General features: G+C 41.0%; 1 protein-coding gene across 7 annotated transcripts in view; it reads right to left on the reverse strand.

Annotated features, from left to right (window-relative positions):
- Positions 1-20,770, reverse strand: part of mtmr4 (myotubularin related protein 4) — a 171,866-nt gene that overhangs the window by 56,952 nt on the left and 94,144 nt on the right. For all 7 annotated transcript variants that reach the window (XR_007250022.2, XM_048556834.2, XM_048556836.2 and 4 more), the window contains 3 exons: positions 15,900-16,066; positions 15,521-15,617; positions 2,260-2,373 (listed from right to left, as the gene is read on the reverse strand). Coding sequence is in view for 6 of the 7 variants with exons in the window: in XM_048556834.2 (XP_048412791.1) it covers positions 2,260-2,373; positions 15,521-15,617; positions 15,900-16,066 (378 nt within the window). In the remaining variant the exon portion in view is untranslated. The remainder of the gene's footprint in view (positions 1-2,259; positions 2,374-15,520; positions 15,618-15,899; positions 16,067-20,770) is intronic.

The raw sequence follows: 20,770 nt of genomic DNA on the forward strand, positions 1-20,770 counted from the left end.
AAACAAGCTCCTTTCCAGGAAGTCATCTTGACAGGCAGAAAAAAGACATTGGACTTAACGTTATGCTTTTTTGAACCAGTGTCAATTTCTTCAAGAGTCATCAAGGATTTGTCACAGCGAGGCCTAGCAAGTTCTCTCATCCAATCATGCTAAAATCACCACTGATTTCCTACAATGACTCTATGGCATCTTTCACGTCCTATTCCCCCTTCAACTTAATGTGAGCAGTTCCCAAGACAAGTCACCATTTAGCTAATATCAAAGGTGTTACTACCATCCCTTGTGCCCACATCATCTTTAAAAGCCTGTTGTGTGCCCATGCAAACACTGTCAGTCTTGAGCTGTCTTGCATTGTTCCTGACATGGCCCAGGACATTGCGTAAAGGGGGAAATCATGGTCCTGCTGTGTCAGCAGGGCCCTGGATGGGGTGGTGCCAAAGAAGAACTCGCTACTCCCCAGGACCAGCAGTACAGGCATCAACACCAGCCTGGTCTGAAGTTGGCATCCGAGTTAAAGCAGTCTCAGTCATCTGGAGGAACGCACTACACTGCAAAAAGGTCAATGTCCTTCTCCACTCCTCCTGTATAGATGCCACAATCTTCTTTCCAACACCTCATTCTTTTTCTGCTACATACCCACCTCCACCAAGGTTTATTTTCTATCACTTCCACTATTGCCCATTGGGTGCTCCCCACTCGCTCTCAACCACCTCAATCGGACACCATTAACCCTGCATGCTTTTTGCATTGCCTATTCACTCATCCAGGGCTCGTCCCGACTTTCTACCACTCGCTTGCATATTCCTTATACCAGCTCCTCTTCATTCCAGATGGAAATAGCCCACAATAGGGCATAAATAGCCAAGTCTGATGATGTGCTGTCTGCCATTCAAGTTATCATTCCTGATGAGTATCTTCTCTTGACTCTGAATGCCCCCAGCAGGCCTGGTCTAATATTACAAGCTGTCTTAACTTACTTTGCCAGGATTCCCGAACATCCACCTTGACTTAACCGAGGCCTAAAGAGAAACTGATCAAAGCGCTTGACTTTGTCAATGTGCTAAATGACAAAGCAAGACCAGACTAATGATTTTTTTTTCCCTGAAGGAGGGTACAGGCCCGAAACATCAGCCTTCCTGCTCCTCTGATGCTGCTTGGCCTGCTGTGTCATTCAGCTCTACATTTTGTTATCTCAGTAGTAATATGAACCTGCTACCTGGGGCTGAGACGGCAAAGCACAAAAAGGCAACACAAGTATGTAAAGGAAGCTCAGAAAACTCTTCCTTTAACTCAGTAAGACTTTGTAAATGGCTACTTATTCAATTGTGGTGAACTATTACATTATATTTTATTGAAGTGGCATGTTAAAAATACATGAAAATCTTTGTTGCAGTTAGGGTTAAAAAGGGAGACAGTTCACTTGTCCTCACCTGGTCATAATAAGGCACCTATCAGACTGTTTGATTCTCAACTAGCCAGCTACTCAGTTCAAGGACAAATAGGGACAGGCAATAAATGGTCTGCTCACCAGGATGCTCACATTTCAAGCAAGAGTAAAATTTTAAAACATCAATTCTCCTTACAAAGTATGATCCGTGTTACTGAATCCCGTCACACATTTTCCTTGTGGTAGATCACGTTATACAAGGAAAAATGGATTTAAAATTAAATCAACTGTTGATATTTCGATTGAACAAGTATATTTACATTGAGGTAAATAAGTTTAAAAACTATAATAATGGATGAGAATAATACAGCAAACTTTGCAGGATTTGAGGTATATAATTTTGCCAGTTAATCAAGCGTTCCAGTTCATAAAGGTGGTGAAATTGTAGTTTGTTGTAACAGTATTCCTAAGTCAGACGTTTGTAAATTGGGGACCCCATGTACTCTTCTTTAAGAAAAACAGATGCTGAGGGAGATATGTTATCAGAATACTTGGAGAACTCATTAGTCTTCACACAGACAGATTAAACATTTGGCTGCTTTCTGGAGCTTAAATGGATTCTAGAACCATGAATTTCTGAAAAAAACTTAAATTTTATTAGTGACTTGCAAGTTCCCCAAGGAATACAGTTGTTGGTTTTTTTTATTCAATTACCTTTTGAGACTATCAATAAATTGAATTTATTAACATGGTGCATTTAAGTCGTAGAAAACTAATAAATCCGTCTAGTTTGGTCATGTTGGAATATAAATGCCTCCAAACAGCTTTTTACAGGTAATATAGAAGTCATCATTAAGATTTAAGCAGGTCACCTGTAAACAACTACAGGAATCCTTTTCCAAGATCTGAAGGTCCCTACACTTTCCAATTCTTTATCCGTGATCCATACCGGAACTAGCAGTTTTTGGGGGTAACTAGCACACAACCTGCAAATTAAATACAACAAAGTGTTAGGAAATTGAGTTTGTTTCAACACTGCCTAATGCTTGAAACATAGACAATAAATGATCAATATGAAGACAGAAAACAACTTTGGAATAAAGTATCAACACTTGTTAAACCCCTGCAATTTAGTCCACAACGTTGCAACTGATACTGTGAACATTGTGTCTGTGCAATTCATGCACAATAATTCCAGAGTAAATACATACATTATGTTACACGCATTACATTTTTAGCACCCTATACATGCAGTACACAACAAATACTTTGGAGCTTCAGTTTCCCTGTGTATCCGTCATATCTGGACACATTAGTTCTAATTTTCCATGTGCTCATTGAACCACACAAACTTTACATACACTATACTAGAATCCCAATGTGAAATGGTTCCAGGTGATGATGCACAAAGTTATCAGACACATGAGCTCATCCAGGCTATTAATAAACACATTGAACTCGACCCCATATACATTCCACTACGGAGGAAACCCGGAAGTGAGGCAATCCATCGCAACGGGCCCCAGAGTTTAAAAGCCAGGTGGGAAAACATGGACGCTTCATCAGAGGCTGCACTGAGCATGTTACCAAGCATGGTAACAAAACGTCTGTGGAACAACAAACCAATTCAATGAGCCAACCAACCTCAGAAGTTACTAAGTCTACAAAAACGGCAGCTCTGCTGTAACCCGAGTTTCCTCCATGCAAATTGGTTTTAAGTCGATTGAAGAATGTAGACTTGTAGCACGTGAACTTTCTTTACATGTATTAGCTATATCAAGATTCCAACCTCATTAGTTTAAATGGCACTGCTAGATTGCACAAGAATGGAACTATCACGTTATAGCAGAGCCAACAGCATTTTCACAGAAAGGTCACACCACTCAGTTTGTAGGTGTTTTGAGTACAGATAGACAGAACACTTTACAGGGAAAAACAGCCACTGCTGCCCTCATTCTCTGATTTTTGAAAGCTGAAGTTCCACTGTATCCCACAACTAAGAGATCAGATTTAAGCTCTGCAGTTCTGACGCATCCAGCTGCAAATGATGGGGAACAACTAAACAACTAACAGACGGTGGAGATTTGACAAGTATCCCCAAACTCAATGATGAAGGAACCCAGTGCATCAATGCAAAACATGGCTGAAACATTTCAAGTGATGAGTGGCTGACCCATCTTACCACTCTCCTAAGGGCCACCATATCACAGATGCCAGTTTTTAAACTTACTTAACTCATTTCACATTGAGAAACAGCTGAAGCCACTGGATACTGAAAAGGGTATAGGTCTAACAACATATTGAAGACTTGAACTCCAAACTCGCTGTATCCCTCGCCAAGCTGTTCCAGCACAGCAACAAAACTGTCATCTACTCAAAAATGTGAAAGCTTGCCCAGGCATGCCCTGTACACAAAAGGATGGATAAATCTACCCAGTCAATACAGTCCTATCAATTGTCTCTTGATCATCAGTAAAGTGATGCAGCACTGCTTGCAAATGAGTAATCCACTCACTGATGTTCGGTTTGGGTTGTGCCAGGACCACCTGACTTCTGACTTCAATTACAAGCTTTGTCCAAACATGGATAAAAGAGCTGAACTCCAGATGTGAGATAACAGCAATTGCCTTTGATATTAAAGCAACATTTGGCAGAGTGCAATTTCAAGGAGCCCTAGCAAAACAGCAATAGCAATCAAAGGACAATTCTGCTTGGAATCATACCAACACAAAGATGATTGTTATGAGGTCAGCCATCTCTGCTTCACAACACCAGTGCAGAAGTTCCTTCAGGTAACATCCCAGGTTCAATGATGTTCAGCTGCTACATTAATGCCCTTCCATCTTTCAAAACATCAATGGGAATTTCACTGATGATTTTACAACATTAGCGGTCCATTCCATATGCAAAGAGAACCGGGACAAGTGACAAGTAATATTTCCGCCATGCAACTACAAGGCAAAGACCATCTATAAAACATAGAAAGGCTAACTATCGCCCCCTGATGTCCAATGGAAGCACCATTGCCGAATTCCAACATCAACATCCTAGTGGGTTACCACGGGTCATAAACTAGACTAGCCATATAAATATTGTGGCTACAAGAACAGGTCAGAGGCTAAGAATTCTGTAGCAAATTACTCACCTCCTGACATTCAAAGCCTGTCCACACAGCACAAAGTCAGACAGAGTATTCTCCACCTGCCTGGATTAATGCAGCTCCAACAACACAAAACTCGTCACATCCAAGACAATGCAAAGCAACATTCTTAACTGGCAAAGCCATCCACTATGTTCAGCATTCACACCCTTCGCCAAAGCACAAATGTGTGAACTATTTATAAGATACACTTAGTAACACAGTAAGATTTCTCTGACAGCACCAAAGCAATGACATATTACCAAAAAGTACAAGCACCAGATGCATGGGAACATCATCACTTGCAAGTTCACTAAGTCACAAACCATGCTGACTTGGAACGATATTACTGTTTCTTCACTTTTTCCTCAGTTAAAACCCTGAAGCTCCCTTCTTAGCTGCATCGTGGGTGTCTGAAAACTACAGCAGTTCAAAAAGAGCGCTCACTATAACCTACTGCAAGGCATTTCAGGGTGGACAGTAAGTACTACATGCATTCGACAAGTTAAGAAAAAGAATATTACTACAAAAACATATTATATATATGAAAATGAATGTAACTGTCACTTGGCCAAAATACGCTCAAGGAAGTATTCTGCAGAGTTTTAAATTTTATCATGCTTGGGGGGCATTGTATGATTTTTCATGAAAGGTAGAGTAAGTCACAGATGTACAACATGGAAACAAACCCTTCAGTCTAACTTATCCACGCCGACCAGATATCCAAGATGAATCTAGCCCCATTTGCCACGATTTGGCTCATATCCCTCTAAACCCTTCCTATTCATATACCCATCCATGTGTCTTTTAAATGTTATATACCAGCCTCCGTCACTTCCTCTGGCAGCAAATTCCACACATGCATGGCCCTCTGCATGAAAAAGTTGTTCCCTAGGTCCCTTCCAAATCCTGTGCCACCCCAGTAAAATGAACTTGGCTATTTACTTTATCCACATCCCTCAGATTTTATAAACCTCAAAAAGATCACTGCTCAGCCTCCAACTTTGTGGATAAAATAGCCCCAGCCTATTCAACTTCTCCCTGCAACCCTCCAACCATGGCAACATCCTTGAAAATCTTTTCTGAACCCTTTCTAGTTTCACAACATCCTTTCTATAGCAGGGTGATCAGAATTGCATGCAGTATTTCAAAAGTGGCCGAATGAATGTCCTATACAGCCACCACAGATTGCCCAGCTCCTACACTCAATGCACTGTCCAAGTAAGGCAAACATACCAGACGCCTTCTTCACTATACTATCTGTGACTCCACTTTCAAGGGACTATGAACCTGCACTCCAAGGTCTCTGTTCAGCAGTACTCCCCAGGACCTCACCATTAGAGTACAAGTCCTGCCCTGATATGCCTTTCCAAAATGCAACACTTCAGTTAGCTAAATTAAATTCCATCTGCCACTCCTCAGCCCACTGACCCATCTGATCAAGATCTGCTGTACTCGGAGGAAACCTTCTTCACTGTCCACAACGCCTCCAATTTTGGTGCCATCTGCAAACTTATTACCCAAATGTCCCATATTCATTTCCAAATCATTCATATAAAAATGATGAAAAACAGTGGATCCAACACCAATCCTTATGACACACCACTGGTCACAGGCCTCCAGCTTAAAAAGCAACCCTCCACCACCACCCTCTGTCTTCCACCTTTGAGCCAGTTCTCTATCGAAATACATAGTATTCCATGTGATCTAACTTTGTTAACCAGTCTATCACGACGAACCTTGTCAAATGCCTTACTGAAGTCCATATGGATCACATCCACCACTCTGCCTTCCTCAATCCTTTTTGTTTCTACTTCAAAAAACTCAATCAAGTTAATGATTCACAATTTCCCATGTACTAAGCCCAGGCTGACATCCTTAATCATCCTACATGTATTTACAAATACATGTAAATCCCGTGTCTCAGGATCTCCTCCAACAACTTACCCACCACCGATGTCAGGCTTACCTGGCTTTTCCTTACCTTCTTAACTTGCTTAAGGCTGCCTTGTTAAAACAGTGGCACCACGTTTGCCAACTTCCAGTCTTCTGGCTCCTCAGCTGTGGCTATCAATGATGCAAATATCTCAGCAAGGGGCCCAGCAATCACTTCATAGCTTCTATGAGCAGAATTACACAAGGTATACCAAAAGTGGTCTAACCAATGTCCCATACAGCCTAGAACAGAGTTGTAGGGTACACCTAATCAGGTCACAGGGATTTATCCACCCTTATGCATTTTAAGATGTCCAGCACCACCTCCTCTCTAATGTGGAATTTTTCAAGATGTTGCTATCCATTTCCCCATGATCTCGATCTTTCATATCCTTCTCCACAGTAAACACTGATGCAAAATACTGGTCAAGTTTCTCCTCCATCTTACGAGGTTCCACAGATTGGAGCTTCTGTTGATCTTTAAAAGGGCCCTATTCTCTCCATAGTTACTCTTATCCTTGAATGTTTTTGTAAAATCCCTTTTGGATCGTCCTTAAAACATTTTGCCAAGGCAACCTCTTTACCCCTTTTTGCCCTCCTGATTTCCCTCTCAAGTATACTCCTGCCTTTATACTCTTCTAGGGATTCACTCTAGCTCTACCGCCTATACGTGACATATGCTTCCTCCTTTTCTTGACAAAAACCTCAATTTCTCCAGGCATCCAGCATTACCTACACCTACCAGCCTTCTCCTTCACCATTACAGGAACACACTGTCTCTGGACTATGTCATTTTTGGAGGCTTCCCATTTTCCAGCCATCCCTTTACTTGCAAATATCCGCACCCCCCACCCCCCAATCAAGTTTTGAAAGTTCTTGCCTAATATTGTCAAAGCTGGCCTGTTCCAATTTAGAACTTTCAGGTTTAGATCTGATCCATCCTTTTCCATCAATATTTTAAAACTAATTAGAATTATGGTCACTGGCCCCAAAATGCTCCCCCACTGATACCTCAGTAACTTGCCCTACCTTTACTCTCACGAGCAGGTCAAGTTTTGCACTGCCTCTAGTACGTACATCCACATACTGAATCAGAAAATTTCCTTGTACACACTTAAATTCCTCTCCATCCAAACCTTCAACACTATGGCAGTCCCAGTCTATGCTTGGAATGTTAAAATCCCTATCATAACCACCTATTATTCTTCCAGATAACTGAGGTCTCCTTAAAAATTTGTTTCTCAGTTTCTTACTGACAACTGGGGAGGTTTATAATACAATCCCAATAAGGTGCAGTTGGATATTTTCACATGTTAAAACCTTTTGTTAATAATGTCTGCTCGAGCAAGTTCTTTTGCAATAAACTACTTGTTTATTTGTTATTTAAGGGCAGGTTTACCTGAGACTTCCTTTCTACAGTCTAACTTATAATTTATAATACCATGTTGCTGTGGATTTACTTCATGGTAAGTAGAAGAATGGGTCAAGGGAAGGAATCAGTCCATTCCAGCAAACTGGGTTGTTAACTGTGTAATTCAAAAACAGAAACAGTGGTTTGGACATGGTGTGTGTATCACACTTTGGCTTTGAGTTTATGGGCACAAAGCTGCTGCAAAAATAAGTATGGAAAAGATCCGTATAATATTCTATTATAATACTATTTATAATCTGAAACTGTGATGAGGAAGAGATTCCCAAGCATAAACTGTCATATATACCCGGATGATGCGTGTCTTTGCTAGCTTTGTAAAAATAGAATCTTGTCCTTAGCTTTAGCTAGATTTTTGCTAAACATGCAAATACAGCAACTTCATGTACATTTAATTAACCCCAGAATTAAGTCTAACAATTTAGAGACAGAACTGTACAGCTTGGAAACAGATACTTCGGTCCTACTTATCCATGCTGACCAGATATCCTAAATTAAATCTCGTCCCATTTTCTAGCATTTAGCCCATATCCCTCTCAACTCTTCCTATTCAGATGTCTTTTAAAACGTTATAATTGTACCAGCCTCCACCACTTCCTCTGGCAGCTCATTCTATACACACACCACCCTCAGCATGAAAACATTGCCCCTTAGGTCTCTTTTAAATCATTCTCCTCTCATCTTAAATCTATGGCCTCTAGTTTCAGACTCCCACACCCAGGGTAAACACCTTGGCTATTCACTCTATTCATGTTCTTCATAATTCTGTAAACCTCTATCAAGGTCACCCCTTCAGCATCCGGCAATCCAGGAAAAATAGCCCCAGCCTATTCAGCCTTTCCATATAAGTTCAAACCCTCCAACCCTGGTAACATCCTTGTAAATATTTTCTAGACTCTTACAAGTCTCACAACATTGTTCCTATAGCAGGGAGACCAGAATTACATGCATTATTCCAAAAGTGGCCTAACCAATGTCCCGTATAGCCGCAACATGACCTCTCAACTTATACTCAATGCACTGAACAATAGAGGCAAGCATACCAAACACCTCCTTCACTATCCTGTCTACCTGCAACTCTACTTTCAAGGAACTATGGACCTGCGCTCCAAGGTCTCTTTGTTCACTAACCCTCCCCAGGACATTACCCTGAGTGTGTGCATCCTGCATTTGCATTTCTAAAATTCAACACCTCACATTTACCTAAATTAAACACCACCTGCCACTCCTTGATCCACTCGTCCATCTGATCAAAGGTCCTAACTATTCTGAATAATGCCACAACTGCCAGGTAGTCATGATCATTCTCCTTGGCTCTGAAAGTGAATGACTTTGGAGGCAAAGACTTGTTGGAGAAGATTTTAAAAGCTCTAAATTCCACCATTTTCTTTGTCTTTTATAAATTTCTAAAATAATCCATTCTCTCTCCTCTTCTCCGCTTCTGACCTGTACCTGACCTTCAAACACTAAATTCACTCACTCCAATCCCTTTAAATTTCTCAATCCTTAAACTTCAGTGGTTAAGGAGATATTCTAATCAATTACTCACTAAGATCCCATCCATCTTGCTGTCCTCTCTGCAATATAAAATATCTTTGACTTTCTTTATGAAGTAAATTTGCTCAAAAATTAACCTCTTGTTTCTACAAAGTCAAATGATATACACAGTAACCTGTACTCTATAAACCACTAACAGAACAATTTAGATCTGTACATAATGATGATCAAATCTAACAGCAACTTCTAGTGGAGAATAACAGTAAGAACAACACTGGTGATGATACTGATGAATGCATCAGAGACTTGTGAATCCCACAATCGATCATATCAGTCAACACACTTCCAATGAATTCATCCATTCACCAAAGCCTCATCTGTTACCTTTTTGGCCATCAGGAATGTAGACTCTCAAGCCATCATTCACCAGTCTGTCAGTCTCAACCATTTAAGTTTAAAGGGACATTTCAGCATTAAAAACCATCAAGAAAAGCACTGGTGTGCAAAGATGCCAAGCAAGCAAAACAGGTTCAGGTTGCTAATTCTTCTGAGAACTGTATACCACCTAGAGCAGCAACTCGAAATTCAGCCTCTCAGCACATTGTAGATTGAGACTTAAGCACACTAATGGCTTCATATTTCAACACAGTGCGTTCAACTTTTAAACACACTGCATTCAACCCGCTCTCAGGACAACTTCACTGGATACAGCAGGGCAAGATACATGCAAGGGCAGCTCTGTGATGAATAGTGTTCTGTTTAAGATAGCGCCAGTAATGATGGAACTAGCTCCTGGAAAATGAAAAGTACCAATGAGTTCGACTGGATGTACTGTCATGTTTTACGTTGAGGTTTTCTGCTTTGCCATCTATTTAATTATATACTCACTGTAACATGCCAGAACTACACAAGAAAGAAGGGCACCTATACAAAATCTTCGCTATGAACGGATATCCCCGCAACTTCATCTGCAGGTGCCTAATAAATAGGAAATACCAAGAGGACACAGTACGCCCTAACACACTGGCCACATTGCCTACATCAAGAACATATCAGAAGTGACAAGGCTCATAAGACCATGAGGAATCATGGTAGCACACAAACCCACAGCAACACTACGTCAAACACTCACAGGGATTAAAGACCCCACACCCACGACATGCAGAACCAATGCAGTTTGCAAAATTTAATATAAGGACTGCCACAAATATTACATCGGTCAGGAAGGAAACTAGCCATCAGAATACACGAACTTCAACCAGCAGCAAAATGACACGACAAACTTTCCCTAATATCAGTACACTTGGACTATGAAGACCATCTGTTTAACTGGGACAACATAACCATAGTAGCCCAGGCCAAACATAGACATACACGGAATTCCTAGAGGAATGATTCTCAATCCATAATGCAGTCAACAAACATATAGAATTGGACAAATCCATACAGGACAGAACCGGAAATGACAACTCACGATAACAGACCAGACAGTGTAAGTTTCAAGCAGAGGAGAACAACATCGCTTCATCAGAGGCCTCACTGATGGTGATACCTAGCACGGTGACAAAATGTCTGAACGAGAGCAAGCCAGCTTGGTGAGCAAATCAACAACCTCACCAACAACCCAAGCTATAAATCTTTGCAAAAACCTTAAAAAGTTTCCCTAGTGTTACAAATTCACCCAAGGTCCTCCCTTCCTTCAATCTCATTATTTCCAGGAATAGGAGATGTTTTTACCTCCTCTTATTAACATGGAAGCAAAGTATTCATTCATTGCATCTGCCATTTTTCTATCTTCTATTAACTCCTTATTCTTATTCTCTTGAGGGGTAACTCTTTTCCTTTTAGATCCATGTAGAAACTAACTGCTTGTAAAAAACATTCTAGCTGGCTTCCTCTCATATTCGAAGTTATTTTCCCTGACCAACTTCCTAGTCGTTGCCTGCTGTCCCTTGTTATAAACTGTAGGGTGCAATTAGTCTTAAATTAACATAAGTGAGAGAGATGTGTGTTGTTTTGGCAGCACATAGCCACACCTCCATGACACCTGACAAGATGGGTGTGACATCATCAATCTTTCTCATTTTACAACAAATCAGGAGTAAGAAATAGTTTTTTTTTTCTATGTTTTCAAACAGTCATATTCAGAAAAGAGCAGGACCACTGTAGACATCACATAGCTCAAGTGCCAAAGCATTGTAAAAATACAATTACAGACAATATGAGAATCATCAGAAATATTGCAGTCAGAATGAGAAGGGGACACAATACAGATATTGTACAAAGAGTAGTTCACTGTTTAAAACAAAAAGCTGGAAAGCCATAGATTTCACAGCAGGGAAAAGAGAACATCATTGAACAGATATTGAATGCTATAGCAGAACAGGATAGAACAGGCCACTTTCCAAGATTATTGTGATAAAGAATCGGGCTATTGCATATGAATACTATTCATCCAGAGAAATGAGAAGTCACTGTACACGTTTGGCAGTGCTGTAATATTTATTCACTAATTAAGTTACAGTCAATGCAGAATTAGATATGTCATCACTAGATCTAGTGTTTCTCTGGCATGGCTGCTTCTGAAGGTGCTTACAGTACCCACTTTCACATCTGTACAGTATTTATGTAGCAGTATATTTTTACAGCCATACAAAATGTACACACACAACTCCACTTTTTGACACAGATCACTCATGCACCCCAAAATCTGCCGTACCCTTCACAGGAACACTGCCGAATGATCCTCGCTACAGCAACTGTGTGCATTTCATCTTTCCTGATGTATTTTTACTTTAATGCTAGTTAATGTAAAATTTTATAACTTGGATCTGTCCCTGAATATCTTTTCATTCGTACTGTGTAAAAAAAGTTGCTATTTCACACCAAGCAACAATTTCCATTTAGAAGGAATCACTGCAAGGATATCTAAATGTTGTCACTTGATCCACGTTTCGGGATTTACTAGCAAGGGACGAACATTGCTTATCTTATGAGACCTTATGTCTCTTTCAGCTTCAAACCACATGTTCAATGACTTTTGGCAACTGCATTGGTTTGGCTTGTATTTCAGGAATACATAGATGTAATATCACCAGTGCACAAGGGCACACTGAAATTTGCATGCTATTGTAGAATCTTCTCTTGCTATGATGTGCAGTGCGCTGACTTTGCAAAGCACAGAACTTCTTTAAAGACTTGTTTGTCACATTAAGAAACACATTGATGCACCGAGTATTCTAATTCTCTCATGACTGTATTTAGGAAATGCCAACTGTAAAAAGCAGATAATACTAACAAATAGTCACCTAATGGGGTAGAGTGGTCATGTTGTCATTCAGAAAGATATAGTGAATGCAATGTGTTCAAAGACCAATTTCCAACACACACTTAAAGATCACGCATCCAAACATTTGAAGAGCTCAGAGTCACAATCTCATTAGGATAAGGTACAAGGGAATGAAGGTGATGTACATTATTTTAAAAATAAATGAACTTGAAGGTTTTGAATGGAAGAAATACAAAGAGTTTTAGGGTGACATACAAGAAGCAGCTGAAGAAAAGGTCAGCGGGGAGGTGGCGATAAAGGTCGAAGCTAGGTCAATTCTAAGTAAGATATATCCAATATAAGGTTAGTATTTTAAAATAAACTTTCAGGAAACTAGTTTTTTTTTAAGAACAAAGACAATAAGTGAGAATAAAGGGATAAGCTCTGGGCAACAGATGTACAAGAGGAGTGAGAGACTGGAGTTATCAAGGAATGGGATCACGGTTTAAAGACTGGGACTCAAATAAATTGCATCAACATTGGCGAATTTTATAACTATTCATGGGGGGGGGGAAAGGCAGTTTTGAATTACTTTATGTAATAAACTATATTATCAAGTTAACTTAATTTCACATGAAGACAGTCAAAAATAGTCACTAAAAAGACTTCAAACAAAACAAGATATATAGTCATCTCACAAGTGGCACATCTTGCATAACAAATTAGTTTAATCAAGGCAGTGTTCATTGACACCTGCAAATGTGGGCAACTATGCCTTTGCACTCATTCAGGAGCACTTCTGTACATAATTCCAAACAAGCCACCACAGAGATTTTACACGTAATGTCATGCATACATGTAGAGCTGTGCCAGCACAAGGAAGTGCATACGATTTAGAAATGGCAGTGGTGGCGGAGAGGGAATGTTGTTTGGAGGAGGTGGGGAGGCAACGCCCACCGACAGTACAGCACTTCAGTGAAAAAGGTGAACAAGGAAGGGCCAGGACCCAAGAGGCCCTCTCCACTCTTGCTCAGTTCCTCCATGGTAACATTCTTCTTTCTCACATCCCCTCTAGTTCTCTCCCAGGTCCCTATCTCTCTCCCCACTCCCAAATCCCTACCCGTTTCACACGTCCCTCATGGTTGCCCATCCCCAACACTTCTTCCCTAATTACCCCTTCCCCTATTTCCCACTCCCCACCTCTTCCTGGGTCCTCCCTTGCCCCACACTCCAAAACTATTTGTAGGGGAGGCGATGGCAGAACTGTTAATCCAGAGACCCAGATAAAATTCTGGGGACCCAGGGTTCGAATCCTGCCACGGCAGATGGTGGAATGTGAATTCAAAACAAAATATCTGGAATTAAGAATCTAATGACAACCATAAATCCATTGTTGATTGTTGGAAAAACCCATCTGGTTCACAAATGTCCTGTAGGGAAGGAAACTGCCAGCCTTACCTGGTCTGGCTTACACGTGACTCCAGGCCAACAGCAATGTGTTTGACTCTCAACTGCACTCTGGGCAATTAAGGAGGGCAATAAAAACTGCCCAGTCAGCGATACATTCCTCCTATTACATGAATAAAAACAAGGTGCCTATGCAATTTAAACTAGTACATATTGCACTGATGCATCCATGATGCAGGAATAACTTCACAGTTTAAGCATAGCAACAATCTCAGCCACCCTTGCAATGTAGATGCCACTGTTCTCACACCTAATGAGAACGGATCCTCAATCTAACAGATAGCTTTAATTCGCAGCTCAGCATAAATATTGGCCTGGAAACAGGGACAAGTGCCACGTAGGGCGAAGTAGTATGTGATCCTCTCCACCAACCTGAGAACACAGACGGGATACTGATTTAATTTCTCATCAAAAAGACTCTACAGCATGAGAGAGAAGTAGGCCATGTAGCCCTTCAAGCCTGTTCTACCAGTCAATGAAATAATTTAGACAATGCAACTCTTCCTCTGGACTAGGTTTAAGTATCAGCCTTAACTTTTGTGCTACAAATTCTGGAGTTATATCTGAACTCTTCACAATTTTATTTATACAGTGAGAGTAATGCATGGAGTGTTTAAACAAAAGGTTGGATAGTCAAGATTAAGGTAACAGAACAAGTTGTTATTCAAAACACAAATAGAATACGAAGGCTGAAATAAGTTAAAATAAGTTTGCCGGGGGAGGAGGAAGGGTGAGAGGTGAAGGAAATGGAAAAGCAAAAGGATAAAGTGAGAATGGTTGGGAGACCACATATGCTGTCAGAGTGACAAATTGATGATTGGATATTTTAGTCTATAAAGCCAAATCATAATAACAGGTCAAAGCCACTCAGTCAGGATTCTGTCAAGCTTCAAATGACCTTCAATACAAAGATCATGGACGAAGTCCATCATCTTATTGCGGTTGTGCAGAGACTTTTCAGGGTGATGCTTAGTAGGAGAGGTTGATAGTTCATTGGGGGTGTCAATAACAGGAAGCTCACTAGGGACGTCTTTAGGTAACAAAACCAAAGGGGATTGATGCAATCTGCTTTTAAAACCTCTCCAATTATCCTTTTGTGCATGCTTATTTGCTCGGTCATATCTGGTGACCCAGCCTAGATCTTGGTATTTTTAGTCTTGTATTTTTGTTTACACAAAATTTTCCTTTATTTTAATCATTAGCCATCTTTCACAACACTAGTGGCAGTGTCTCTACTTCTGGACCAGAAAGCCTGGATTCAAGTACCACATGCTCCAGAGATATCATAACATCAACGAGCAGGTTAATTAAAAAAAATTCCTGGCTTCCTGGCCTCAACCGTTCAGGTCTGTCATATGTTAATCATCTCACTATCTTTACCTATAAGAATTAACTCACTTGTAATTGCTGTTGACCTCACTGACTCTCCAGACATTTTGCAGATCAAAACGCATTCTTTCTACTTCCATTTCGAAGCGATGACAAACGTGATCTCCTACAGAAATACAGGAAGAACTAACAGTCAGGTTTAATTATAGCACAAAATAGCTACCTAATATGAAGAGTTTACTTCAACGTTTTCTTTGTGTTCCTGATTTGACTTATTAGCCAGGACAGTGGTATACGTGCAATTACACAACCCACCCAATTTCATAAAGGTGCTACCACAGACAAGAATAATTCTCGGATTGCATATCAAGAACTGCCAAACTCAAACACTGCTCACCAATCTATGGCACAGACTTCCCTAACCGAGGGATTACCACTCTCCACTCACCAGGACGACAGAGGTGTACATGCTGATCTTCCTCATCAGCACAGATTCCCAGACACCAAGCATGATATGCGAAGGCAAACAAATCCTCCAGTCTTGTTGGCTGGGCAATCACTTTATTTAATCTCTTCAGCCATTCCTGACATTGTTTAAATGTAGAAAAATGACACCTGTGGAACAGTAAGCCATTAGAAAATAGAGCACACCTGAAGACAAAATTCACATGCTAATACAAACAGCCAGATGCGTAAATATTCTTATTCAAACCTATATGTTAGGCACCCAAATATTTAGGATTAACTTTCAAAAACAGTCAAGATATGATCTCAATTAGATATCAGTCTTAAATTAACAGAATACAAAATATAAACACCATTCTAGTAGTATCCACTTTTTGAAATCATAATCTGCAAATGTAAGGATACTGTTCTGAAATTCATCTTGCAAAGCCATTTTCCACCAGTTGTTGGTACTAAAAGTTATTTTTATCATCAGATACATTCCACTGCACACCACTATGCATCGTTTGGAATGTAGTAGGTGAAACACAGAATGAATAAAGCAAAAAGATGAAAATTCTTGGTCTTCAAGGGTGAGATTGCTAGGATCCTTAAGAACAGTATGTCTCTCTCTCTCGGAGTTTAAAACTACACAACTGTAACAACCCAGGTCTACTGGCTGGTGACTACTGTGCCACAATAGTCCAAAATGAATCAATCCATATTGTTAATTCGCAAAAGGCAAGTGTGCAGAAAAGGTACACTTGCACCTAAAGGAAGCATTCGGATGCTAGCTAGCAAAGAGAGATCATCTGACCCAAAGTCCATCACTGAAATTGAACAAATTTTCCATCAAGGATGGAGGTATTAGTAGGTGATCAAAATCTAGGTAAAGTGTGAGAATGTATGAAAAGTAGGAAAGGAAGGAAAAGAAATTATATTAAGGTGGTTTGGGGATAGTGAGGAAAGGAGGCACTGAGGTATATGATCAGCCGTGGTCTAACTGAATGGAGGAGCAGATGCAATGGGCTGATTGGTTGACTGATATTCCTACAAGAGCAGTGTAATATTTCAATATAGAGGTGTGGTAAGCATAGGGATGGACAGTATTATGAAAGAGAGGTGGTGGGGTCAGCAGGATTGTTCTGGATCAAATAGGATTGTGATTCCATAATTCAAAGTCAATTAAATAATCTGACACTAACTTTAATGCATAATATTTCAATTTTACTGTGTTGTTTATGTTCTGAATTAAAATAGTTGGATCAGTTCTTTCTAAGAGCATAAAAACTGAATACTGTTTCCAGTTAAGTTAAAGAGATGCATTAACTCTATTTCCCAACTTGTTCAACTGAGGTCCAAGGAAACCCTCAGAACCAAAACTTTCCACTTCCCTCATGTTGCAAATCAGCAAAGTCAAAGACAAAACAGACATTCTGAATTCAAAGACCACAATAGAATGTTTACCTTATGGTTTCAAAATCATCCATTAACCAAGGATAAAAACAGCCTCTGGAATGACACTACTAGGCAACACAGACTTCATGGACCACCCGAATATCACAATATCCTGTCAGTTGAGCTCATGTATTTGTTGCCATATAAATGTATTTGAGTGAAGGAAGACCACAAATGTCTCACTGTTTAATGAAAGTGACAAAGCAGAGCTAAGACTGAAGGATGTAAAACTTAATAAAATGTGAGGCTGGATGAACACAGCAGGCCAAGCAGCATCTCAGGAGCACAAAAGCTGACATTTCGGACCTAGACCCTTCATCAGAGAGGGGGATGGGGGGAGGGAACTGGAATAAATAGGGAGAGAGGGGGAGGCGGACCGAAGATGGAGAGAAAAGAAGATAGGTGGAGAGAGTATAGGTGGTGAGGTAGGGAGGGGATAGGTCAGTCCAGGGAAGACGGACCACACAACCAGCCCAGCTCTTTCCCCCCCACCCACTGCATCCCAAAACCAGTCCAACCTGTCTCTGCCTCCCTAACCGGTTCTTCCTCTCACCCATCCCTTCCTCCCACCCCAAGCCGCACCCCCCGCTACCTACTAACCTCATCCCACCTCCTTGACCTGTCCATCTTCCCTGGACTGACCTATCCCCTCCCTACCTCCCCACCTACACTCTCTCCACCTATCTTCTCTACTCTCCATCTTCGGTCCGCCTCCCCCTCTCTCCCTATTTATTCCAGTTCCCTCCCCCCATCCCCCTCTCTGATGAAGGGTCTAGGCCCGAAACGTCAGCTTTTGTGCTCCTGAGATGCTGCTTGGCCTGCTGTGCTCATCCAGCCTCACATTTTATTATCTTGGAGTCTCCAGCATCTGCAGTTCCCATTATCTCTGATGTAAAACTTAATTTGGTCCCCTTTACAATCTCTCATTTAAAAAAAAAAGACACTTATCAGGGATACAAAGCACAACTCATCAAGAAAAATCAACTTCTCCACCAGTTGTGAAAGGATTGAGAGCTAGACCTCTCAGATTTAAAGTAATTAGTACAAGAAACAAATGCACTGCCTGAGAGTGTTCTGAAGGCAGGTTGATTCAAGGTATTCGGGATTACGGGGACATGACAGGAGAAAGGCACTAGGTGAGATGATTATTTGGAGAGCTGGCACAGAATCAATTGGCCAAATGGTCTCCTGCACTAGCATAATTGCAATTCTGAAATCCAAGAATAGCACCATCTGATTAACAGCAATCGATATAATTGCAATAAAGCGGATATGATTGCATATTTACTTAAATAATGAGAGTTTCAAAGATTTATTGCCTATATCTTAAAGTTCAGTCCTCCTGTTCAGTGTCCAAGATGTGAATGTATTTGAATTCAAATTATACTCCAATTACTGACACCATGTTGGTAATTAAGCCAAGGACACAACAGTAGACAAGAGATATTGACAAGCTAATTCAGGAAAAATGCTAGATTTTTTGCTACACAATTATTTCCCAAAAAGTTACTTTATGAAAGAAATGAACTTTGTAGTGAATGAAACCTTTGAAGAGCAGGTGCGCATGCTGGAATGGATAGAGATAGAGGAAGCTGACGTGCTGAAAATTTTGTCAAACATTAAGATTGACAAGTCGCCAGGCTCGGACCAGATTTGTCCTCGGCTGCTTTGGGAAACGAGAAATGCAACTGCTTCGCCACTTGCGAAGATCTTTGCATCCTCGCTCTCCACTGGAGTCGTACCTGAGGACTGGAGAGAGGCAAATGTAATTCCTCTCTTCAAGAAAGGAAATAGGGAAATCCCCAGCAATTACAGACCAGTCAGTCTCACGTCTGTCGTCTGCAAGGTGTTAGAAAGGATTCAGAGCGATAGGATTTATGACCATCTGGAAGAGCATGGCTTGATTAAATGCAGTCAATACGGCTTTGAGGGGGGCAGGTCATGCCTCACAAACCTTATCGAGTTCTTTGAGGATGTGACTAGAAAAGTTGATGAGGGTCGAGCTGTGGATGTGGTGTATATGGACTTCAGCAAGGCATTTGATAAGGCTCATTCAGAAGGTCAGGAGGAATGGGATACAGGGGAACTTAGCTGTCTGATGCAGAATTGGCTGGCCAACAGAAGACAGCGAGTGGTAGTAGAAGGAAAATATTCTGCCTGGAAGTCAGTGGTGAGTGGTGTTCCACAGGGCTCTGTCCTTGGGCCTTTACTGTTTGTAATTTTTATTAATGGCTTGGATGAGGGGATTGAAGGATGGGTCAGCAAGTTTGCAGACGACACAAAGGTTGGAGGTGTCGTTGACAGTGTAGAGGACTGTTGTAGGCTGCAGCGGGACATTGACAGGATGCAGAGATGGGCTGAGAGGTGGCAGATGGAGTTCAACCTGGATAAATGCGAGGTGATGCATTTTGGAAGGTCGAATTTGAAAGCTGAGTACAGGATTAAGGATAGGATTCTTGGCAGCGTGGAGGAACAGAGGGATCTTGGCGTGCAGATACACAGATCCCTTAAAATGGCCACCCAAGTGGACAGGGTTGTTAAGAAAGCATATGGTGTTTTGGCTTTCATTAACAGGGGGATTGAGTTTAAGAGTCGTGCGATCTTGTTGCAGCTCTATAAAACTTCGGTTAGACCGCACTTGGAATACTGCGTCCAATTCTGGTCGCCCTATTATAGGAAAGATGTGGATGCTTTGGAGAGAGTTCAGAGGAGGTTTACCAGGATGCTGCCTGGACTGGAGGGCTTATCTTATGAAGAGAAGTTGACTGAGCTCGGACTCTTTTCATTGGAGAAAAGGAGGAGGAGAGGGGACCTAATTGAGGTATACAAGATAATGAGAGGCATAGATAGAGTTGATAGCCAGAGACTATTTCCCAGGGCAGAAAAGGCTAACACAAGGGGTCTTAGTTTTAAGCTGGTTGGAGGAAAGAATACAGGGGATGTCAGTGGCAGGTTCTTTACAGAGTTGAGAGAGCATGGAATGCGTTTCCAGCAGCAGTTGTGGAAGCAAGGTCATTGGGGACATTTGAGAGACTGGTGGACATGCATATGGTCACAGAAATTTGAGGGTGCATACATGAGGATCGATGGTCGGCACAACATTGTGGGCTGAAGGGCCTGTTCTGTGCTGTACTGTTCTATGTTCTATGAAAAGCATAAAATGCAGGGCTGAACCATGTTCAAATGAAAGCATGTTCAATGTTGGTGAATAGCCAGCCATTGCACAGTTTAATTTGATAACCACATAATAAACAAAATCTCCAGTACCATTCAATTGACAAAGAGAGATTTAAAAGCAAAAACAGGATCCACGAATGCCTGGCCTTCTCCTTCATAAAGTAAAACATATCTTTTCCCAGCATTTCTTGTGATCACTCTAAAGAAAAGGAACAATTCCTAAAACACTGAAGGAAACCA

This window comes from Stegostoma tigrinum, chromosome 27 (genome assembly GCF_030684315.1).
Source record: "Stegostoma tigrinum isolate sSteTig4 chromosome 27, sSteTig4.hap1, whole genome shotgun sequence".
Classification (NCBI taxonomy): domain Eukaryota; kingdom Metazoa; phylum Chordata; class Chondrichthyes; order Orectolobiformes; family Stegostomatidae; genus Stegostoma; species Stegostoma tigrinum.